A 26,568-nucleotide genomic window follows, 5' to 3' on the forward strand; every position below is an offset into this window, starting at 1 on the left:
TCTGAATTTGGATTGTATTTAAATTTTTGACACATAATAGGTTTCTGACACAGAATAACTAGTCAAAGAACTTCAAATTGGTTATATGATTTGAATTTATATTCAAATTTTTGCTTTTGTGCAATACACTATGCGAATTGACCACCCGCCAATTTTTTTCACCTCTCCCCTTTCCCTTATTCCAAAAAATAATTCTTTCCCTCAAGTTATGGTCAGTATCTCAGACAATCATCATTTCTTAATGCATAATCTACAAGCGGTGTAAGGGAGGTAATCAAACATTGTTATTTAAATTGATTTGGATTTTGATTTGGATTACCTCCCTTACACTGCTTTTAAATTGTCTCAATTGTCCTTTAACCAGAAAAACCCTTGTTTTTCCCCTTTTTTTGCCTCTAATTCCTAAATGGTTTGAGCCATAACCCCCAAAGTCAATCCTAACCATCCCTTTGTAGTATGGAAACTTGTGGTATAATTTCAGAGAGATTCATACACTTTAACATAAGTTATTGTCTGGAAACTACAAAAATGCTTATTTTGGCCCCTTTTTTGGCCCCTAATTCCTAAACAGTTAGGACCATAACCTCCAAAATCAATCCCAACCTTTCTTTAGTGGTTATAAACCTTGTGTTAAAATTTTATTGATTTCTATTTACTTATACTTAAGTTATTATCCAGAAACCATCTGTCTTCAGACGACGCTGACGACAACGTGATACCAATATACAACCAAAAAATTTTTAATTTTTGCAGTCATATAAAAATCAATTAAAACAACAAAAACATGAGAAATTTACCATACCACAAATGAAGATAAATGAGCTATTTGATGAGTTAACCAAACTTGATGTAAATAAATCATCAGGAACTGATAATATTGGACCCCAAATCCTTAAAATAAGTGCCCCATATATTGCCTCTCCTTTCACATATATATGTGATAGCCTGTTATCTTATGTACTTTGTATATTTTTATATTCTTAGTACTTGATATTAATATAAAGTTAGAACAGGTTAATCCAGAGCTGGTATTACCCCCTCCACCTAAGGCACCACCAAGGGAGAAATCCAACAAAGTAGTAATGACACACCCACCAAGGATTTCCATCTTTTCTGGAAATGAACCTAAGTCAGGGGACACCACCTATGAGTTATGGAAGCAGGAAGTAAAGTTGCTGATGAAACAGTCATATGAGAAGGAAGTCATCTTGAATGCTGTTCGAAGGTCACAAAGAGGGGAAGCTGGATATGCAGCCATGCGACTGGATTTGGATGCATCAGTTGAGGAAGTCATTCATAAGCTAGACTCTATTTATGGGAATGTCGACAAGAAGGTAGAACTTTTGGCAGAGTTTTATGGATCACGCCAAAAAGAAGATGAAACTGTCACCAGCTGGAGTTGCCGTCTAGGATCACTCATGGAACAGGCAGTAGAGAGAGGTATTGTTGGAAGACAGGATGTAGATGGTATGCTTCACTCCATGTTGTGGACTGGTCTGAGGTCATCACTCAAGGACATCTCAGGACACAAGTATGACACCATCAAGGAATTTGATGCACTGAGAGTTGCACTTCGCCAGATTGAGAATGATCACTTCCACCGAGAAGTATTAAGCAAGTCTTCCAAGCCACAAACCAGTAAAGCAGCAATTGAACAATCTGATGTTGAGGATATCAAAGGAATGATCCAGCAGATGACAACTAGAATGGACAGTTATGAAAAGAAATTGGACCAACAAGAACCTCCCTGACAACAACAACCATCCACATGGCAACAACCTACCTGGCAACCAAAGCCTTGGCAACAACACTGGCAACCAGGATAGCAACAACAGAGAGGTAGAGGTAGAGGATTTGGTAGAGGACAAGGACAACAACAGACACAAAGAACCTCAATGTTGGAGATGTTGGACAAACTGGACATTATAAAAGAGGTTGTGCTGTAAGAATGGATCACAGCAGGAAGAATTTAAACGGCAAGAAGTCTATGAAGGGGGAGCATCCATAGGCTTATGTAGAAGTAATGTTCCCAAAACCAGCCATGTAAAAGTGCCACCAGGATTATTTAGTAAACCAACAGAACGGGACAGTGACTATTACCATAGAGAATTTGACAACAAGAACACTGAGTATACCACCGAAGGCAATAGTATGTGAATTACAACTAGTCCAACTAGAACCTTCATCAAGTTTGCCATCTGAAGAGGAAATTACTAACATCGTGGAGAAGATAAAAATTACACAGAGCACATTAACAGATGAACAACTAGATGCAGGAGTTCAACTTCTACGCTCGTACATGGACATCTTCTCCAAGACTGATGAGGACGTAGGTCTTACAGATATTGTGAAACATCGCATCGATATGACAGATGATAGACCTTTCAAGCAACGATACAGAAGAATCCCTCCATCAGCATATGAAGAAGTTAGAGATCATCTTCGACAACTCACACATGCAGGGATCATTAGACCATCTAAGAGTCCATTTGCCTCCAATGTAGTTCTCGCCAGAAAGAAGGACAACAGCATACGCCTGTGTGTTGATTATCGTCAGCTCAACAATAGGACGAAAAAAGATAGTTATAGTTTGCCGAGGATTGAAGACCTGCTTGATTGTCTCTCCGGAAGTACCTTTTACAGTGTTGTTGATATGAAGTCCGGGTATCATCAGGTGGAGCTGTACGAACCACACAAAGAAAGGACTGCATTCACAGTAGGACCTCTAGGCTTCTATGAGTACAACAGAATGCCATTTGGACTCACCAACAGTCCCGCCACCTACCAAAGACTCATGGAAGACTGTCTAGCTGATTACCACCTTAGAATATGCTGTGTGTTCATTGATGATGTGATTATCTTTGGGAAGACATACGAGGAACATCTTATAAACAACTTGCAACTGGTAATGGACCGCATAAGAAAGGCGAACCTGAAGTTGGCACCCAAGAAGTGCTCTTTCTTCCAACGCAAAGAAAAGTTCATTGGACACATTGTTTCAGCGGATGGAGTGGAAGTAGATCCAGAAAAGACCGAGAAAGTCATGGCTTGGCCTACACCAACATCACCTGAAGATGTTCGACGTTTTTTGGGATTAGCTGGATATTACAGACGCTTCATTAAGAACTTCAGTCAGATCAGCAGACCATTGACAGAGTTGATGCCAATTCCATCAGGTAGGAAAGGACAGAAGAAGAAGAAACAACCACAGAAGGAATGGCAGTGGGGAGAACAACAGGACCAAGCATTCAGGAAACTGAACGAACTACTAACATCAGCTCCGGTATTGAGTTACCCTGACAACAGTTTGCAGTAAGAACTTCACACCGATGCGTCTGGTTTTGGACTTGGTGCTGTAATTTACCAGGAATATGGAGAGAAACACGTCATCTGTTATTCTAGTAGAGGGCTAACCAAAGCCGAGAAGAATTATCCGGCTCACAAGATGTTGTTCCTGGCGTTGAAGTGGGCAATAACAGACAAGTTTAAGGATTACCTGTATGGACCAACGCATTTTACAGTGATGACCGACAACAATCCTTTGACGTATGTCCTCACTACTGCTAAACTGGATGCCACAGGACACAGATGGTTAGCCGATCTTGCAACCTATAACTTTGACATCAAGTATCGTCCAGGGAGAAACAACTCTGATGCTGACGCCTTCAGCAGACTTCCCAAGGACATAATAGAAATCAACACCGATACCATAAGAGCCATCTGTTATTCCATAACATCAGTACCTTATGCAGAATGTTTAGCAGTCAATCCAGATGTAATGCAAGATGACAACGATCTGAATGGAACATCTACATCAGATATCATAGACTGGAAGAGAGCCCAAAGACAAGACACAGTTGTTAGTCACTGCATTGATATGATACAGAAACAACAGAAACCAGAGAAAAGCGACGCCATACTTAAGAGGCAGTACCATCATCTGAAGATCATAGCTGGCGTATTATATCGACAGGTTACTATCAACGATGAAGTTAAACAACAGCTAGTACTTCCAGCAGCACATGTTTCTACAACACTTCAGGCACTGCACAACGATATCGGACACCCTGGCAAAGACCGTACATTGTCATTATTGAGAGACAGATTTTACTGGCCTGGTATAGCCAAAGATGTTGAAGAATGGATAGCAATATAAAAAAAAATACATAAGATAACAGGCTATCACATATATTCAACAGAATGATAGATACTGGTATATATCCTTCATTACTGAAAAATGCTGAGGTAACACCAGTTTACAAAGATGGTGACATGGTTTAAGCAACAAATTACAGACCCATATCTGTTCTTCCATCTCTATCAAAAGTATTAGAAAGGCATGTCTCAAATAAAAGAGGGACGAAAGATACCAGAGGGACAGTCAAAACTCATAGATCGAAAACAAACAGACAAATAATAGTACAGATGACACAACATAGAAAACTAAAGACTAAGCAACACGAACCCCACCAAAAACTGGGGGTGATCTCAGGTGCTCCGGAAGGGTAAGCAGATCCTGCTCGACATGTGGCACCCGTCGTGTTGCTTATGTTATTACAAATCCGGTAAATAGTCTAATTCGGTAAGTCACATTCGTGAAAAGGGAAGGGTATTGTAGTTACGACATAAGGAACATATCCGATATCATCTGTGAAACGGTTATTCCATAACGGTCAACCAACTCGTGATGGCGTCCGTAAAATTTACGAAGGGATGATTTCAACTTCACCATTTGGAACTCTTGGCTTAATAGCTTCCTTGTGAGCAGCAATCCTCTATCAAGGAAATCATGATAGGAAACACAAGCCCGGGAATATCGTATCAATTGGGAGATATATACTCCGTATGCAGGCGCTGCTGGAATGTTGCTACATAGAAATGGAAAGTTCACAATTGGGAAGCTGAAATCATCTCTTTTGTCGTAAAGTTTTGTTTTCAACCGACCCTCATTGTCAATTTCTAGATGTAAGTCAAGATATGAGGCAGACTTAACTGTATCTGTAGTATCCTTTATCTCTAGTTCGATGGGATAGATTCGTTCAACATAGTCACCAAATTTTGTATTATTTAGTGAGAGAACATCATCTATATAGCGGAACGTAGAGTTAAAATAAAAAAAGGATATTGCTAACTTCTTATCTTTCTTCCTAAGAAGTTCCTGTATGAAGTCAGCCTCATAATAATAAAGAAACAAGTCGGCAAGAAGAGGGGCACAATTGGTTCCCATTGGAATTCCGACAGTCTGTTGAAAAACACGTCCTCCAAACGTAACAAATATGTTGTCAATCAAGAAATCAAGCATCTTGATAATGTCAGTTTCAAAGAATTTTTTGTTTGAATCAGAGTGATTCTTTACAAAGTAGGATTTATCCCTCCCCAAGACAAGATACTTGTATCTACGTTCGCCATTCTTTTTAATGAAACAAAGTAATACCAACTCTTTCAATTTGTCTTTTAGTTTGGAATGGGGAATACTTGTGTAAAGTGTAGAAAAGTCAAATGTTTTAATACTATTGCAAGATGAGAGAGTCTTAGATTGTATGTACTCTAAAAGATCTTTGGAATTTTTTAGTATCCACATCTGATTCACGCCACCTCTAGAATAGGCAGTTTCACAATAACTTTGGAGCCCGGCTTTGATTGCTGATAAAATAGATGTTAATAATTTAGAAAGAGGTTTCGTGGAGCACTTGGAAGACCCAGCAATATACCGTTGTTTGTAAGGACACTTATGTAGTTTAGGTATCCAATACAGTGATGGAAGATCCAGTTCTTCATCTTTGGTTGAAATTCCAAAGGAACATAGAACAGACCTATGATTATCCAGGATTTCCTCTTTGGTAAGTGTCGTGAGGGTATATGTTGAGTTTCCAAGTGAATTGTCAATTCATTTATTAAGCAGTTTATGTAATGATATTTACACACAAAAACGATGTTGTTTGGGGCTTTATCTGCGGGGACAACAACATATTTGTCATGGAGGTAGGACAAGTGTTTTGCAACATTTGGGTCTTTAAAAATTGATGTAGCGTGGGTATTGATATGCCCATGCCAACTTGTACATGTTATGCCCAATAACATGTACAAGTACTTGACTAAATTTAAACTTTTACATCCTACACCATCAGGTTTCAGGCCACATCATTCTTGTCAAACTGCACTTATTAATATCATTGACAAATGGCTGCAAGAAATGAACGATGGTAATTTAAACCTAGCAATACTGTTGGACTTCAAAAAAGCATTTGATCTTGTAGATCATGACATTCTTTGCTTAAAGCTTGCTATTTATGGATTCAGTGAGTCTGCAGTAGGTTTTTTCAGGTCATACCTAAGTAATAGAACACAGCAAATAAACATTTGCAATGTTAATTCTGATAAAAAAAGATGTGAAATTTGGTGTCCCCAAAGGATCTATACTAGGTCCTCTATTATTTGTCTTATTTATAAATGACCTTCCCCTTTGCATTAAAAATTGTAAAACACACTTGTATGCTGATGATACTACTCTTCACTAATCCGGGAAAAACATAGAAAATTTACATGATGATGTACAAGAAGATTTATGCAGAGTTGAAGAATGGTGCAAAATGAATAATATGTTCATCAATACTAAAAAAACAAAATGTTTGGTTACTGGAACAAGTCAGACGTTATCAACTCAATCTTTTTAACCAAATTTACAAATAAATTCAGAAACACTACAAAATTCATCATGTGAAAAATTATTAGGTGTTAAAATTGATCAAATTTGTGCTAGCATTTCATAAAGAATATACCTTCTTTCTAAATTAAAGAAATTTTTAGATATTAATGCCAGGAAAGCATATTATAATTGGTATATTCTGCCGCTCATCGATTACTGCTGTATTGTTTGGGGAGAATGTAAAAATGAAGGGATAATAAGAATATTAAAACTTCAAAAAAAGATCAGCCCCCTTATTTAAAGAACTTGGATGGATGACAGTAGAAAATAGTATTATATACCACAAATATTTACTGCTATGTAAATGTATGCGGAAAGAAACACCACAGTACCTACTTCAAAAGTTTCAACTTATATCTGTTAATAATCCTTATGCTTTAAGGGGTGTTACTCAAGGTAATTTGATAGTTCCTAAGCCAAAAACTGAACTGTTTAAAAAATCTTTTGGAATGGACTACCATATGAAATGAGTAAAGTGCAAAACACTTTTTGTTTTGAACAAATTATAAAACGATACTTGAGGCAGTCCCAATATTACCGGTAAGTCTTGAAATGATTGCAACTATTACTTTTTTAGAATGTATGATTTTGATTTGTATATAATATCTATTTACTACATGCACTCTGTAACTGGTTTATATGTTCTAATGGTACATGTACACTGAACTATCATGACTTTAGGATTGTGAACTGACTATGTGTTAATATGTTGTATGTTTGCTTTTTTTCTCTTATTATTTTTTTACTTGTATTGTATATGAGGGCCTCAGGGAATATTAGTAATTGTAACTAACTGTGTTTACCCTCTTTAAATAAAGAATTTATTATTTATTATTATTATTATTATTTAAATCAGGGTTAATGCCAACGTCATCTGTGTGTAGGCAATATATTGTTTTCATCAAACTTTGTACAATTACACATTTATGTATAAGCATCAATAAATTATAGATATTTATGGCATTTGTTCGTGTTTGTTCGTGATTTAGTATGGTGTTCATGAAGAAACCTAAGGCTCTGAATGGCCTGTATTGCTCACTTGACATTTTTGAAACTCATACATTCAACAAGAATATTGTGTAGAACAGGAACACTTCCAAGCCAAAATCTTGTCTAACTGATCGTATTTGCTGAACAGAGTTTTTGTCTATCCATTATAGTATTCAGGATTGTAATGCAAAAATGAAAACAAGAGACTCCTTAGCCTCTATAGCTCAACTAGTGAATAAGATCCAGTTTGCTAATGAGGACCTTTAATTGCACATACTAGATATTTTTTTGTGTTGCTAAATATTTTTGCAGTTTACACTTCTAACCTAGCTCCTGTACTTTTAAAGATAACGGCCAAAACATAACAGTAAAAATCAACATTTCTACAGCAACAACTCAAAAACTGGTTGTCAGATTTTCTAAAATTTTCAGAGTAGATAGAACTTGTCAAATTGATCACTTTAGCAATTTTCATCTTGTTCCTATAGTTTTCAAGATGACAGCAAATAGCTACGAAATCTGAAAAATGGATGTTTCAAAACTCCCAAAAAGGTTGACAAGATTTTTCTAAAATTGTTCAGGTTAGATACATCTTATTGAGTGGTTTCATAGAAGATTTATTATGAAGGTTTATGAAAGGAGGCAGTGATGGCAAAAGCTTACAAGGCCTAGTTTACAGTTTCGCATTATCTATAATAGTTTTCAAAAAAGAAAATGGGCTAAGATCTTCATTACAGGGCAATCACTAAGGACTTTGTTAGTGTTGACGTATTACCAGATCTTATTTTCTCTCTAATTTTGTTTTCACCTAAAGTGCAAACACGGGTAAAAGAGTCATAGCTCCAATTAGGAGATGACTGACGATTTAAGCCATTGTTGACTCATTTGTAAATTTTGTCTTGTTGATCATTCTTGACATTTAAAATTTCTCTCCATTTATTATAGTTTTCAAGATCAGCTAAAGCGAAAGAAACAGCTGCACCACGAGCGCATGATACACCCGTCGTCTTGTGTGTGGAGTTTTGTGCAACAATCATAAATTGTTTCTGATATACGGCGCGACATGTGAAACCCCCCCCCCCCCTTTTTTTTTACAAAAAACTCAATAACTCTAAAATAAAATTTGGAATCATCACCAAAAAGTATACAGATCTTTAGATTAATATAACTAAGAAGTATGTAAAGTTTTAAGCAATAATCATAAATCGTTTTTGAGATACGGCGCGACATGTGAAAAAACACCCCCCTGTTTTAGTTGCAAAGTCCTGTAACTCAAAAAGTTTTAATCTTATTTTCACCAAAAAGTATACAGATTGTTTGACCATCATAAGAAACAACTATGTCAAGTTTCATGAAATTTGGATAAGTCGTTCTCAAGTTACGGTGCGACATGTGGATGCCGGACAGACGGACGCCAGACATTTGTATACCATAATACGTCCAGTCAAAATTTTGATGGGCGTATAAAAAAAGGGAAATATTTGACATTTAAGGGCAATGGTCCATAGGTAGATCTCAACATTTTGAGCATGTATGGACAGAAATTTCATTGGACGGATGGATGGACAGACTGACAGACAGACAAACAGACAATTGGGGGTAAAACTGTATATCCCCTCCATGGTATAACAAACATTACTATATCATACTACAAATACACACAAATTAAAAAGAATATATATCGTCAAGAGTATTTATTTGATGAGCAATAATGACATACAATGAATGACAATGTAAACACTAGCTGACCACACTATTATAATAACTATAAATAATGAAATATTTACCTCCCTCATTGGATACTGCTACTATTCAGAAAAACCCATTTAACCAAAACAATAACATAGCTTTATAAGCTTATAATACTTAAGCTAAATGTAAATATAGGTATTTTTTATATAGAAAAAGAAAAAGAAAAAGAAAAAAGGTATCCCCCCTTCCCATAGTAAAATCAGCAAAGGAAAACATTTTATAATCATACTTTTAAAACTTTGTGACTTTTGAGGTATTTAAACGTTAACAATAATGCATTGGTTTTAGTGGTAAATAACTAGCTTCCTTTTACTGTTCTGTATCATGACTAGGATAAATATATTGTTTTCTGCATACTGGTATCTAATTTTTTTAACATTCAACAGTCTTATTTATTCAATTCATTTTAGTACATTTCTTCCAATTCTTGATAAATCCCAGTGTTTCTATATTTTGAAGGTCAGGTAATAAAATTAAAATGTCAGCAATAACTTACAGTCACTTTTTAACATTGACATGCAACAGTATTATGGTACAAGAATTTCTAAATGATAGAATGGACTGATATTGACATACTGAAATATGGTAATTGCCAAGAAAGATGCTACAGAAATACAATTGAAAACATGATACAAGTTTTGTTTTATATGAGTAATGTCCACAACAAGCCAAATTGTAGTATTTCTATCAAATATGGTGTACTACCTTTGTGTGAACTTAATTTAAATATCAGATAGTTTAGGATCAGTGGAATTAATTATGTCAATATTACATGATGAATCAAATAAATTATATCCCCTACATAAAGTCTGAACAGATTTATTTTATGTCATGTAAAATACAATCGAGTCAAGTTTCATTGAAATCCATCCCAATGTTAATGAGGAGTAGCGTTTAGGAGGTTCAAAGATACACAGGGCAAGGTTTATATATCCAACAAATTTTGTTTATTAAGGACATAAATAATGTATACATTATAACGTCTTTACATTTCACTAAAAAGAAAAAGATTTTTATTTGGGAGAAAAAGACAAACCCAACCCCCTAACATACTGAACACCTACAGCCAAAGCAAGGTAATCTACATAATACCTGGCATGCCAAACAGTAAGCTAATGAAGACATCCTATTTAATAGAATAATGCTAAAGACACAAAAACATATTTCATATGAATGTCCTAATTTAACTAATGCAAATTATGAAAACAAAAATCATAATGTCAAACAAAACAATAACAAGTTTAAAAAGTTTGGAATTTCATTCTGTACAACATTCTATAGACAGATTTTACAATAGTTTCTACAGTATTTACACAACCTTACAATTTACCCATAATTACCATAAATACAATTATTGATTACATTACATTCTATTACTGTGAAGCACAGATGGTTTTTGAGTCTTGTGGCTTGTAACAATTCAGGTTAAATCTTATTATGGCAAATGTAAAATTTGTTTTATTAATATTTATATGTCAAATTGAAAAAAAGTTGTTTCTCTAGAATAATCAAACCACTTTTTCTTCATAACTCATTTCATTTTTTAAAAAGAGAGAAATTTTAATTACAAATAATTTTGGTAACTTTAGATGCCTTGGTACCACTATGAAATGGACTATAACTATTAAACTACAGCATATTTCTCGGACTTTTTGTTTACTTGTTAAAAACAACAGAAAGTTCAGCCTTTGTTACAGGTCTATTACTTACATTCTCATAATGTTAATACCTGGATGAATACGAAATGCATATATAAATAAATGTTAAAACAGAGTCTGAATAGTCATAGCCAAGATCAATAAATGATATTACACTTGTTACCTATGGAAAGCATCACATGGTTTGACACTCTGATCAGATATAAATGTTATCTACATTGAAGCCATGATTGAAACTTATAATGTAGAGCATACCACCAAAATAAAAAGCACCACAATCAAACACAGAATCTCACAACAAATAATACGGCAAGTCTATAAACCACAGCAGGAAAAGTTTTATCACAGATAAAATATATTGCTACCAGTTTGTAATATTTCCTGTTATATCTATCAGAGTCTAACTACATGTTATATACATCTTTCCACATGATCATAACATATTGAAGACATATAAACACAAATTGAAAGCCTATAATCAGATAAATCAAAATTGTTTCAAATCCCATGGTCAAATTTACATGTATCTGATAAAAATTATTACTCCAATAATTTAATTCAGTATATTTTGAAATCAGGATTATATATAGATTGCAGTTTTAGATCCCTCTATTCTTCAAACTTCTAGTTCACCAAATACTTTTCGACACCATATGACTTTAGTTTTCCTTGGTCTGTCAGTTTTAGATCCCTCTATTCCTCAAACTTCTAGTTCACCAAATACTTTTCGACACCATATGACTTTAGTTTTCCTTGGTCTGTCGTCTCTTTGAGTTCTTTTCATTTCCATTTGGGACAGTTTGAGGAATGCTGTACGGAATTCCCGGTCAAAAGCATCTGAATTAAATACATAATAAATACATTATAAAATAAATTCACTTTATTTAACTATGTAAGACAGAAAGTTCAATAAATATTCTTCAAACATCCAAAGATATAATGAACTAATAGCATTTTGAACAACAATCAGTTCTGAACATTTAAAGGAGTGTTAAACCAATGGTCCTCATTTAATGATAATTTCTCTCAAGTGGTAATCTGTTGAACAGAGGAACCTCTGGTCATTGGTATAGTATTGCCTGTCTTACCCGAAATATGGTTGAAAGATTGTTGTTTTATAAACATTATATCATTATGATGACAAAGGCACTGCGAGAAGAGTATCCCCTTGACATACATAGTACAATATATTTTGGATGTTTTTCCATAAGGATATCAGGTATCCTTGACCTATGACCTTGATATAAAATAGGAATTTATCCTTTCTTAATTAGGGAGTGACATGTCTGGTAAAGGATGCAAGAGACTTTTTAATTTTAAATTCAATAGTGTCTTCAATTTTTTTTTTCAGTAAGGTTATCATGGGACCATGACCATTATATTCATGTTCTCCTCATGGGATACCAATACACAAAGTAACATATTTCAAAACAACATTAGATGTTAAAGGGATTTACCAACTGACAAAAGTGTACCCATATCTCATCCACTACTTTGTTCAGATGAGATAATTCAACATTTAATATGTTTTGGACCAGACAATCAATATTGTCCTACTTTCTTTCATCAAAACTTTCATGAATCATACACTTACTCTTGCCAACTCATTTTCATTCGAAAAAAGAATTTCCTAAAAATTGTGTACTAACCACAGTCAATATTTTCCCGACCACATGCCACTAAAGCTAAGAATAGAATATCTCTGTAAATACTTCTATGTCGACTTCTCTGTATACGGAGTCGTCTACGACAGTTCATCACCATCTTTATTGGACTAAGTAGATCATTGCATTGTATACTCGTAATTATCTGGTGTAAAATTCTGTAAAGACAAGGTAAAATAATGAACAGAGTGTAAAAGTTACTGATGTAATATATCCTGTTATTTTTTTAAAGAAATCATTTGTGGAGCTGTCCAGAATATAAGAATGGTAATATGAATCATATTATTCATATATTCCATAACCTTAATACCATATTACAAAACTCCTGACCAAATAAACATAAAATCAATCATTTCATAATAGAAAATCTTGTTATAACCCGCCTGTCCAACCACATATAACTTAAATAGACTGCCTCCCGACATGAAAAAGCAACTAGTTTTTCACTTAAGACTAATAAACATCAAATTAATCAACAGCAAAACTTACGCTCTGTTAAATGGTTTTGCTTCAGTAACCAATGCATCAACAATATGTGAGCTGTAACCTGTAGAAAAAAATATTTATTTCAATTGATATGTGGGTGCATATTTGTCAATCACTGACCAATTGTGACCTGTTTTGTGAAACTTGTATTGTTGTTTCCTTGATACTTATATCTTTCTTAATCAAAATTAAATCTTCAAGGTATTCTAGATTTTTTTTTAAAGATCAGAAAGCACTTCAAATATTATTTAATGGGTTGAGATTGTTTCTATACTAATAAGATCGTATTAACTAAAATTATAAGCATAGTGGAATAAATTAACATCCTTTTTTACATTTATCTCCTGAAAAGCACTAAAAAAACAAAAATTATTAACTCCCTAATTTTCTCCCCATGTTACTTTATTAGGACAAAACAGTATTCTATTTGAAGATTTGAAAGCATCCACTGATATGATGATTGAAAATTGACCTTACTGATGACACATCAAGGGGGTAAATAAAAATATGTGACCATAAAATCGACAAGAGTGCACTCGCTGAAATGTCTGGCCTGTTTTACTGACCATTGATTTTATGTTGAAAGTCTTAAAGATAAAGGTTTTACTACAAGTATCACACAAACTTAACATTTTTAAAGATCCATGAAAATGAGGTCAAGGTCAGATAAAAACTGTCACACAGACATGTACACCTTACAATTATTCCATACACCAAATATAGTTGACCCATTGCTTATGGTAATTGAAAAACAGACCAAAACACAAAAACTTATATGTTAACCAATGAACCATGGAAATGAGGTCAAGGTCAGATGATACTGGCTAGACATACATGTACACCTTACAATCATTCCATACACCAATTATAGTTGACCTACTGATATTAGTATTTGAAAAACAGGCCAAAACACAAAAACTTAACATTGACCAATGAACCATGAAAATGAGGTCAAGGTCAGATGACACCAGCTAGACAGACATGTACACCTTACAATCATTCCATACACCAAATATAGGTCAACTGTTACTTACAGTACTTGAAAAAACAAACCAAAACACAAAAAATTAACAATAAGCAAAGAACCATGAAAATGAGGTCAAGGTCAGTTGAAACCTGCCAGTCTGACATGTACCCCTAACAATAATTCCATACACCACATATAGTTGACCTGCTGCTTGTAGTATCTGAGAAACGGACCTAATCATGTAACTTTAACCTTGATCACTGATCCATCAATTAAGGTCGAGGTCAGGTTAACCCTGTCTGACGGACATGTAGATGTTGCAAAGAACCCATATAGCAAATATAGTTATCCTATTACTCATAATAAGTGAGAAATTCACATGACAAAAAAACTGTAATTTTTTTTCAAGCAGTCACTGAACCATGAAAATGAGGTCAAGGACAATGGGCATATGACAGTGAGAAACTTCATAACATAAGGTATCTGCATACATGGCACGAACCACCCAGGTCTTCTACCTTCTGAAATATAAAGCTTTATATAAATAGTTTATGCCGCCGCCGGATAGTAATACTTATGGCGAGACAAAAACAGACGCTAGCAAATATTAAAATCCAATACTGCTATCTCAATGCTTATGCATTTGGAATAAAATGCTCCACTGGGCGCAGCTTGATATGACCGCAGAGGTCGAACCCTGAACAGTTGGGGCAAGTATGGACACAACATTCAAGCTTGATACAGCTCTGAATTTGGATTGTGATTAAATATTTGACACAGCATAGGTTTCTGACACAGAATGAATGTGGTCTAAGAACTTAAAAAAATTTAACTTACCTATTCAAACCATATCATTATTATTTGCTTTTATATATAAATCAGAAATAACCAATTTCAAATGGAAAATTTTAAAGAAAAAAAAAGGAAAAAAAGGAAAAAAAATCCCACCACCCCCCCCAATTTTTTGAACCCCCTTATGATTCATCACCCCCAAACTCAATAACAGCCTTCCCTTTGTGGTATGGTACCTTGCAGTACAATTTCAGAGAGATCCATACACTTGAACACAAGTTATTGTCTGGAAACTAGAAAAATGCTTGTTTTTTGGCCCCTTATTCCTAAACGTTTAGGGCAATTACCCCCAAACTCAAACCCAGCTTTCCCTTTGTTATATGGAACCTTGTTGTACAATTTCATAAAGATCCATACACTTACACACAAGTTATTGTCCTGAAACTAGAAAAATGCTTATTTTTGGCCCCTTATTCCTAAACGTTTAGGGCAATTACCCCCAAACTCAATTCCAGCTTTCCCTTTGTGATATGGAACCTTTTAGTACAATTTCAGAAAGATCCATACACTTACACACAAGTTATTGTCATGAAACTAGAAAAATGCTTGTTTTTTGCCCCTTTTTTGGCCCCTTATTCCTAAAATTTTGAGGCAATTACCCCCAAAATCAATCCCAGCATTCCCTTTGTGATATGGAACCTTGTGGTACAATGTCAGAGAGATCCATACACTAACACACAAGTTATGTCTGGAAGTTACAAAAATGCTTATTTTTGGCCCATTTTTGGCCCCTAATTCCTTAACTGTTGGTACTATAACCCCCAAAATCAATCCCAACCTTCCTTTTGTGGTATTGAACCTTATGGTAAAATTTCATAGAGATCCATTCACTTAAACTAAAGTTAGAGTGTGAAAACCAATGTGTCTTCTGACAACGACGACACCGCCAACGTCATACCAATATACAGGCGCAAATTTTTTTTGCGGTCGTATAAAAACTGGGTTTTTAAAATCCTTTAATCGACGTCTTAACATATGTATACAATTTCAGACCATGATCAAGGAATTGCTAGCCTGAATTTGTAATGTTATCCAATCAAAATGAACATTATAACAGTGTTACATTAGAATTAACACATAAGATATTGTTATTTCCACTAAATAAAGATTTCTAATTTTCCACTTTTACATACCCTCATTCCAGGCTTTGTACATGGGTAATCCAACTTCTTCATGTATCCTAAGATTATCCCACTGAGGTCTGAATAAAACATGTTGACTAGTGTATACTCCTTCTGAATTCTGAAATAAAACCACCATAGCAACTGTCAATCTGTTAAACAAGTTAGTCAAGAGGTCTGAATAAAACATGTTGACTAGTGTATACTTTAAATTCTGAAATAAAACCACCACAGCAAATGACATTTTTTTTTAAAACAAGTAAGTTAGGATGACTGAATAATTTAAGCTTTAAAATTTTTTAATACACTTGGTTAAAGATGGCTTTCTTCTTTAAAAAGTCTATAATTTTAATACTAATTTTAATGACAATGAATCCACATTATAGATGCATAGATATGTACAAAAAATATCTTATCTTACCTTAGAACATTTGTTTATAGATTTTGCAGTCAATAAAAATCCTGGTAAATGACTAGGAACTTCTATTCTTTTAAAATACCAAACCTAGAGAAGAAATGAAACTTGTGTGAGAAAATTGTGCATCTTACAATCAATTATCATTCTATACACTTACTATAGCGTACAATCAATGATCATTCTATACACTTACTATAGTGTACAATCAATTATCATTCCATACACTTACTATAGTGTACAATCCATTATCATTCTATACACTTACTATAGTTTACAATCAATTATCATTCCATACACTTACTATAGTGTACAATCCATTATCATTCCATACACTTACTATAGTTTACAATCAATTATCATTCCATACACTTACTATAGTTTACAATCAATTATCATTCCATACACTTACTATAGCGTACAATCAATTATCATTCCATACACTTACTATAGCGTACAATCAATTATCATTCTATACACTTACTATAGCGTATCAATTATCATTCTATACACTTACTATAGCGTACAATCAATTATCATTCTATACACTTACTATAGTGTACAATCAATTATCATTCTATACACTTACTATAGTGTACAATCAATTATCATTCTATACACTTACTATAGTTTACAATCAATTATCATTCCATACACTTACTATAGTTTACAATCAATTATCATTCCATACACTTACTATAGCGTACAATCAATTATCATTCCATACACTCATTCCATACACTTACTATAGGGTACAATCAATTATCATTCCATACACTTACTATAGCGTACAATCAATTATCATTCTATACACTTACTATAGCGTACAATAATTATCATTCCATACACTTACTATAGCGTACAATCAATTATCATTCCATACACTTACTATAGCTTACAATCAATTATCATTCTATACACTTACTATAGCTTACCTATATCTTATAGTATATGAGAAATAGAAATAATCACAAAAACTAAATGTTGACCAATGAACCATGAAAATGAGGTCAAGGTCAGATGTTAGATATAAACACCTTACAATCGTTGTATATCATACATAATTGTCCTATTACTCATAGCAGAAAAAAATTGTGATAAATAACTCTATATTCTTTAAGCAGTCATTTAACCATGAAAATCAGGTAAAGTAGAACAGACATAGCCAGACAGAAAGTTAAGACCATATGAGATCTTTGTAAGATTGGGATTATCCAGCTTTTTTATCTTCTGAAATATGCAGCCAAAACCCATGAATAAGCATCCCTACGTCTCATATTCTGAGACATTCATTTCAGACAAGACAAAAAGACAATGAAGTAGTTAACTTTTACTTTAAAGGCTGTGTGATACTTACTAGATTCCAGAATATGATTGGATGTTCATCAAGAAAGTTATCAGATGTCAAAGAGAGATCACCCTCACTGGACAGGATGTTCTCCAATTCCTTTCTTAATACAATAGGACTAAGGTATGGTACACTGATAGGGTCTAAACTAGATGTACACCTGTAACAAACAATCTATATTACATACTGTAAACATTTTACCTTAGGTAGGGTACACTTATAGGGTCTAAACTAGATGTACACCTGTAACAGATAATCTATATTACATATTGTGAACATTGTACATTATTCTATCAACTGATTGGTATTGCCATAGCTTTTTTAAGTATAAACTCTTTTCAATCTCTGATTAGTAGTAAATACAACTCGGGAGGTTTACTAAATTGACAACAGGAATCAAGTACACTTCTAATTACAATGTCATATTCACATTGAAAAAGCAAAAAAAAAAATACGAAAGACAATTTTACCACATTTTCATTGCATAAAATTCCTTCTTACCAACTTCAGGTATTTTAATGGAATAAAAATATTAAATGCATAAGAACATTAACAATAAGTAGTGCACAGGTGTCAAAAATATTTGTGCTATTTAGATAGTAATATCAAATAAAGTCACATCAAATTAAAATCAAGTACGATTTCTCAACTGGAATACATTTTGTAGTTTCTAAATACTTTTTGAAATTGTTTATAATAAAGCCTTAGTACATAATAATCAATGAAATATCGTACCTATCCATAAAATCCCTCTTCATTTCAGGAATAGGATCTGGACCTGATGGTAGCACTTCTTCTTCACCTATAGATATACGTAATGGAGACCTCATAAATCTAGCCTGAAAGTCGTCAGTAGAATCGTAGGACGAACCATACACCATGTTGTCTGTAGCACTAGTAAAACATTCACTGGCACATCGACGTCTCAACCCTTTCTGTGCCATGTCTTCTAAATTAACTGAACCTTTTGGAGGAAAGACAATAATATTTATGTCAAAATTTGAGTACAGTTATAATGTAAAAGTTTATTTTACTAATGTTTTTTTTTTTATTTTATTACATAAATTGTTGTTGATAAGTTAATAAGTAGTGTCTTCATTTATATTCAAAATTCACTATCTTTAGTTAGAATCTGTATTTAACGTCAATGTTAAAAACAATTAAATCCAAAGCTGACAATGTTTATTCACATTAATTGTAAGAGAACTTTTCAAGAAATAAAATTTACAACTGGCATAGGTTCTGTTCTGTGTTATCACTTTTAAATATTAAAAAGATTTACTTTATTTTGCTTGCCTAATTTTAATGCCTGAAGACTTACCTTGAAAATAGCTAAAGTGAATATTAAAGTTTGTGAGTATTTTCTATTTATATTGAATGTAAAACCAAATAATAAAGGTAGATGGGAGAGGCGCTGGATTAATCTATGATTGGAAATTCCTGCAAATGATTGGTCTAGATTTTTTCCGATATTAACAAATTAGATGCAGAATTAGAATTGATTTGTGAGACTATTCTAATTTTTCATTTAAGTGAAGATTTTGTTGATGATTTTATCTTATTGTAGCATATTTTTACCCCCCAAAAAAAGAAAAGGTTTTCATAGATTCAAAATTTCAAAATTTGTTATATCATTGAAGATAACTAAGATAATTTAGTTTATAAACATGATAAAGGAACGTACAGTAAAAGTTACTATACCTCAAAATTATATTATTTATGCTGAGGAAATCAAGAATGGTGCAAGAATCCAAGGGTTGTGTTAAAACATCAATGGTGGAAGAGCACCCCCTTTAAATAGACTGTGGTGATCCATGTTACAGTAAATTTACTTATTTTTGTTATGTAACAAGAAAACGACAAGTAACTTTAATTCAAATTTTTAATTTATAAGGGCACATTGTAAGATCTATTTTCTCATATTTTGTTTAAAAATTCTAACATTGAGTTTTCTTTCTTTTCACATAATGGTGCTTTTTCCCATGTATATCCTTACAAAATCTGACAACTTTGCAGAACTTTCAGCTTGAAAAAAACCTGATGACCCATTCTTTTCGTTTTATTTTTTTTTTAAATAACACGATAACAACGAAATTTTGGCAAAAGTAATCGTTTATAATTTAGACCCATCCCCCAACCACCACCACCAATTATCTCCCTTAAGAGAAATATCAATATATAAACATGTACCCTAATAACTATAATCCAGAAAAATAATAATTTGGAATTGTGTGTATAAAAGGGTGCAAAGCAAGCTTGTGTGGAAGGATAAACATACTAGTGGAGGAGTCAGGGCTGCTAGGACTTCTAGCTGCTGCCTCTGCCAGGTGACTATCTTTGGTAGCCTGTAGTTGGTTATGATTGGATTTCCTAACTTTGGAAGGTGAAAGGGAAGGACTGAGCGACATACTGTCATCGTCTTCTAACTGTTCCTCTGGGAAGAAAAATGTGGCATTCGGGTTATCTAGACTAGATAAAGATGACCGATGGTCACCGTCTTTTTGATCTTGTAGGACCCATGGGTCCTGTCCACTGTGACTAGAACGAACATCACTATCCTTATCATCCTCAATATCTACCAACTCTGACGGTTTATTTCCTCTCCAGTCCTATAATACAAATCAATAATGTACAACATAAATATAATTGTAGAAACAAATTTCTCTAATTTTTGCGCTATTTTCATATTTCTTGATCGGTGTGAGAAAAATATTTCTCCTCACTAGTGAAATATCTGTTCTCTGCAAATTATTGGTCGAAATCTCATAATAATGTCAAATTTTCTTGGTTTCTTCTGAATTACCTATTGTGACGTCATGAAAAAAGGCGACGTCACATATAAAGAACACAACTTTCTGTAAATTTTTGAAAAGGAAGGATAAAAATCATTAGAGAAACAGATTCCACCACTATAATGCGTGTATTACGATATTTCTCCACTCTCAACAGTTAAATTTTAATTATTTAAAAAGTTCGGCAAGCCTCTCACTTTAAGAATTAAGAGTGGAGAAATATCCTAACACACTTGTTGCAGTGGTGAAATCTATATAATATATATATATTCATAAAAGTTTCCCTTTGGTTTTTGCATATTTTAACAGGATAATCTACAAAAGGACTAATAATTTCTGATATAGATTTCCCTCTGTTTATACAATATTTTGTATCCAAATCACTCAAACATAGTTGTAGACAAGTTTTATTTTTAGCTGTAATAGAATTTACAACTGAAATATTGTGCTTGTATAGCAGTCAAAACAGTTTTGATAAAGTTAATAATTTACAAAAGATCTGACTACTTGACTTACCTTTGTATATATCTGTAAATTAGGTACTAGTTTGGTAGTACAGAATATACATCTGTAAAAAAAATAATTCAACAATTAATGTCAATACCCATGGAAAGCAAGAAAGTGAGTAATAGGACATAAATGTATAAACAGGGTGCATTATTTTATATCATTTTGCATATATGATATAATAATAAGCAGATGTGATTGATTGCCAATGAGACAACTCTCCACCAGAGACCAAATGATGTAGAAGTTAACAACTATAGGTCACTGTACAGCCTTCAACAATGAATATTTTTTCTGGACTAATTTGTAATAAAATGCTTCGCTGAACGCAGCCTGATACGACCCCTGAGGTTTGGAATTTAGACTTGTAGTTGTGCACAAGCTGTATAATAAATCATGCCTACTTTATTTTAAACTTCTCAGCTGACCATCTTATACTTACCTGTATGTGGCATTTAGATTTGAGTCATCAGTTGACCAATTCATACTTACGTGGTATTAAGATTGGAGTCGTCAGCTGACCAGCCTGCCATTATTTCTTCATCATAAAGTAACAATTTACATTTAGAACATCTACAAGTGCTACAGATTTCAACTTCCATTGCAATATCACTCATTTTACTCTGTAGGCTGACAAATTTAGCTTTTCTCTGTCGTTCCCCAAATTCTTTAAGTGGAATGTATTGTTCAATGAAGGATGAGGATGGAACTAAACTTCCCAAGGTCGCTGTAGGAAAAACACCATTTGAAAGTAAGTATAGTAAGAAATGTACTTTTAACCTAACTTGTTATTTGGGTATTTAAATTTACAAACATGGATTATAACTATACCATACTCTATAAATTAATGCATATAAAATGAATATTTAGTTCCGAAGTTTCAATACATGTAACAATAACATGCCTTGACCTAAATACACTTCAATAATGTATATTTCCTCGAAATTTGGTACTTTATCTTTTTTGTTTTTATGCCTTTTTCAAAGCCCTGCTCAAGCGTTGCTAATAAAATTGTATTGGCCTCCATCACATCTGCCTTAGATAGCTGGATCTTTTCAAATACAATATTTCATAAGTACAGGAAATATTATTCACTCATTCTTTCGAATGTAATTGAAATCCATTTTTTTTTGTATTTTAAAGTGCACAAACATTCTAAGTGCACCCATTGTATAAAAAAAATTTAATCAACGTGTGGTTTGTTTGATCTCAGTTCTTCATTGGTTAAAATCCGATTATGACGCTGAATTTACTTGCTTTCCTCTGAATTTCCTATTGTGACGGCATGAAAAAAGGCGACCATGCCAGATGACGTCACATAGAAAGAACACATCTTTTTACAGATCATTCGAAAAGACTTAATAGGTTTGCCTGCAAATTGTTTGAAAATCATTAGAGAAACAGATTCCACCACCAAATCTCGTGTAATACGATATTTATCCACTCTCTACAGTTAAATTTTAAATATTTAAAACACTCGGCGAGCCTCGCGTTTTAAATTTGAAAATTAAACTGTCTAGAGTGGATAAATATTGTATCACACTCGATGCAGTGGTAGAATCTATATATATCTTGTGTCTGAATTCAGATACTGTTCATCACATTAGTCTTTAATCTCAAGTATCAATTTAAAACTGTACTTTTTACACATAGAGTCTAATATTAATGAAATTTACTTTAATCTATATTGTATCATGGTTATGCTCCTTTATTAGTTATTGTATTAAAAAAGAAAAGTTAAGATTAGAAATAATTGATAAAAATTATAACAGAACATTTATGAAGCAATTTAGTATCTACATACATGTTACTCTACATTGGCCGTCATTGCCAATTACACTGAATAATCACTCAATACATTTTTTTATTTTTGGAAGTGAAAAATAAAACCATTTTCAAATTATATCAGCCTTTTTCTGTTCTATCTTTTTTTTTATAGCATAGAATTTTCCACACTTAACTTTTGAGCATGAGTATGTACAATTACAAGTACAGCCAAAAAAACAGCATAAAACTGTTACTTTTTTCACAGTAAAATATAGTTAAAATACACAGAAATGTAGCATATGTGTTTTTTTTTTAAATTATATGTATACCCAGCATCTCTTTTTTTCATATTTATATATATATAAATATGTTAAAAACAAGTATCACAATTAAATATTTTGGTATTTAGTTAGAAATACGACCAATATATTTATAAAACACAATGTTTAAAAGGTGAGCCTATGCATGTGTCTAATAAGTCAAGCAAAACTAAGATAAAACTGATAAAGAGCAAACAAGAATGTATGAATTCTAATTTCTGGAGAAACAGTTTTTTATCATAACATTTAAAATATAAGAAAACTTTGAAACTTAGCACCTTTGAATCATATAGACTTTATAAGTTGATACTACATACTGCAGATTTTCAAACCACACAAAACTGCAAACAGGAATACTCAATTCACATAAAAAATGAACATGGGAGAGTGATCACAGCATATATAATGAAAATGAAACTACATATGTTCTTCACACAATCACCATGATTATAAAAACAAAACTGTTAAACTACAAAATGTATTTAAACAAAACCAGAACTGATCTCACCAAAATCTGTCATGGCTGTATAATGTTCTAAGAATGACGCAGTCATGGAAGTGGGCAAACTACCAAATAATTCTGGAACTAGGTACAATAATTTATTCCTTCATTTATTGTTAAGAAATGAATATATATCATACATTGTATATTGATTTTGATGCTTAGAGTTAACATTCAGTATACTTCCGAAATGTGAGATTTTAACATTAGTCTTTCCCTTTAGTCATGTTAATTTGGTCTAATAGTTATTTGTATCTTGATGGTTAAACTATGTATTTACTTTATTTGTCTTTTACTTACATATTTTGGTAGTTTTAGCAAAAGAAATCAGAAAATTATGAATTTCTATGATATAAAAACAAGTATCAGAACTATGCAGTAGGGGTTGATATAAGGTTTGATGTACTGATATAACAATGCAATCATCAGCTTACAATACCATTCATTATTCCTAGCCTCATATTGACCTCAATGGTTATTTTCATAGTTTTAACTTTTAGAAAACAACAAACTGTTATAAATATATTTAGAAAGTCAGATACAAAAAATAACAAAAAAACACAAAAAACTATTTCAGGAGTTATGGCATTTTTGGAATATCCTGGATAGAAATAGTTATATATATTTTTGTGTTAAAACCACAAAGTGATTATTGAATTCTATGTTCTATCTGTAACATGAAATTGAAGCATTGAACATAGAATTGGAAGCATTGATACCACTATATACTTATCAGTACACTAACCTTGTCTATTTGGTACTGATTTTACACCACCATCAATATCCTTCATACTATGGCGTTTTGGAACATCAATACCTCGTGATTCGTCCGTTACATCAATCGAAGAGTTAGATCCAAGCTTAGTTGGAGTTGTAATCGTCTGTTTTAACTCGCTGAATTTATTAGCTAAAGCACCTGCACCAAACTTGAATGCACCACTTAATCGCTCCTTATGTTTACGGAAGCTTCCTAATCGTTTAAACCTAGATTCAGAATGACCTTCTAATTCTGGTGTCCCATCTAATGAATCGTTAGATTTTTTTGATGGAGAGTGTAAGGAAGAAAGATATCCTTTTACAGGCCACAAATTAGATTTTCCACTTTTGTCTTCCTTATCTAGACTACCTGGAGAAGAATTTGTTCTTCCTACATCTTTCAAACGTTTTCCTACTCTTTCTAATGGTGATAATGGCTGTGAGTCACAATCTAAACTATGAACAGAACCTAAACTAAATGTTCGCTCTCCTCGACTCTCAGTTTTATTGCACTCTGATTTGTCCTGCCCTATAGTAAACATTGGTTCATCTTTCTCATTTGCATCATTCTCAATAAACAGTGTACAAGAAACAGAGTTCTGTTGAGACCCTGATAGTGAATATTTGCCATTAACATTGGAATTAGTCTTTGTTGTGTTCTCTTCATTTGTTCTTGAATCATCAAAAAAGCCTAATGGATCATTCTCAGTTACAGGAGTGCCGATTGAATTTCTAGAAATTGGACTTTCAAGTGACATAGAATCCTTCGTAGGCGTGTCAATAGGAATGGATGTTGGCCTACTTAATCTGTCATTTGACACGTCAGTATCTAACACCACACCACTGTCTTTAGTGTCATCAACATTAGTACTTTCATCATTAAAAGAACCGTCCAATTTATCTGATTCCTCAATGAATAAATCATCTTCTTTTGTAGTCAAATCACATAATCTGACTTGCATCTTATCGTCACCACTAACATGACGAGGTCTCCAGTTTGTAAATGCACCATTTGTAGACCTAGATTTTGTGTGATAATCACCAGCACTTTTGTGTCTTTTTCGTGAATTATTGCTTTTTCCTAAATTCAAACTATTATGCAAATTTCTATCCAAACTATGAAGAGAATCTTCATTTTCTAGATGTTGATTGCTGACCATTAGAAGTCCTGCGGAAGATGTTGACACTGTAAAAGAAATGTCCTCAATTTAATCACATGTTAATGCTTTTAAAAGCTTCATCTTTCTAGATTCTTCAGAAAATAAATGGTGACGTGTCCATGGGACACAGATGATGCCCCACTTGCACATGATGTTATAGAGGGACAAACTAGAGAACTGTAAAAAGTGACTATACCCAAATATTAACTTGATCTGTGTTTTATCGTAATAAGCATTGTGTATAAATTTCATAACATTTGGTTGAGGGAAACTAAGGTTAGAGAATGGAAACGAAACATTCAGCAATTTTTCCATTTTTCCATTTATAAAGGCATAACTTTAGAACGGTAATAGTGACACCACCAAGGGTCCGGAAACGGTCATATTTGTCAGTCAAGTCCTAAACGGCAGATTGAGATTCAGGACAAAATTATTTTTTTACAGAAATAGTTTCGGTCATTATATTGAGATTGGGTTTCTTAATCGCCATTTTGCACTTGTTTTTTTCTTTTTTAGAAATTCTTTTTGATTTCCCCGTCATAAAACTGCCACACCAGTATAGTATGATAATCCTGAGGGCCCTCCTAATAACCATATTAATGCCTCCGGGAAATATTGTCTCGTGATCGCAAACCATTTTTTACCTGTGTTTTTAATTCACACCTTACAGTGATCACAAGCTCAGATATAATATTATTAAAGAAATTGAAATTCCATCAATAACAACATTTTTCATTATTTAATTACTTTTAAACAAAGACAATCGTCAATTCTGATCTAAAAATTAACAAGCATTCTGAGAGTA

The 26,568-nt window shown here is 33.1% G+C and overlaps 1 protein-coding gene across 3 annotated transcripts in view; it reads right to left on the minus strand.

Annotated features, from left to right (window-relative positions):
• Positions 1-9,375: 9,375 nt before the first annotated feature.
• LOC127733785 (C-myc promoter-binding protein-like) overlaps positions 9,376-26,568 on the minus strand; it is a 68,794-nt gene continuing 51,601 nt past the window's right edge. For 2 of the 3 annotated variants that reach the window (XM_052243100.1, XM_052243101.1), the window contains exons 27-38: positions 24,593-25,789; positions 23,854-23,931; positions 21,751-21,985; positions 21,268-21,319; positions 20,238-20,568; positions 18,695-18,923; positions 17,969-18,119; positions 16,618-16,701; positions 16,209-16,317; positions 13,260-13,317; positions 12,756-12,928; positions 9,376-11,943 (exon numbers count right to left, since the gene is read on the minus strand). In XM_052243100.1, the coding sequence (XP_052099060.1) occupies positions 11,807-11,943; positions 12,756-12,928; positions 13,260-13,317; positions 16,209-16,317; positions 16,618-16,701; positions 17,969-18,119; positions 18,695-18,923; positions 20,238-20,568; positions 21,268-21,319; positions 21,751-21,985; positions 23,854-23,931; positions 24,593-25,789 (2,834 nt within the window). In that variant the 3' untranslated portion in view covers positions 9,376-11,806. The remainder of the gene's footprint in view (positions 11,944-12,755; positions 12,929-13,259; positions 13,318-16,208; positions 16,318-16,617; positions 16,702-17,968; positions 18,120-18,694; positions 18,924-20,237; positions 20,569-21,267; positions 21,320-21,750; positions 21,986-23,853; positions 23,932-24,592; positions 25,790-26,568) is intronic. The other variant, XM_052243102.1, reaches the window with a different exon arrangement.

The sequence above is a fragment of the Mytilus californianus genome, unplaced genomic scaffold (assembly GCF_021869535.1).
Source record: "Mytilus californianus isolate M0D057914Y unplaced genomic scaffold, xbMytCali1.0.p SCAF_3, whole genome shotgun sequence".
Taxonomy (NCBI): Eukaryota; Metazoa; Mollusca; class Bivalvia; order Mytilida; family Mytilidae; genus Mytilus; species Mytilus californianus.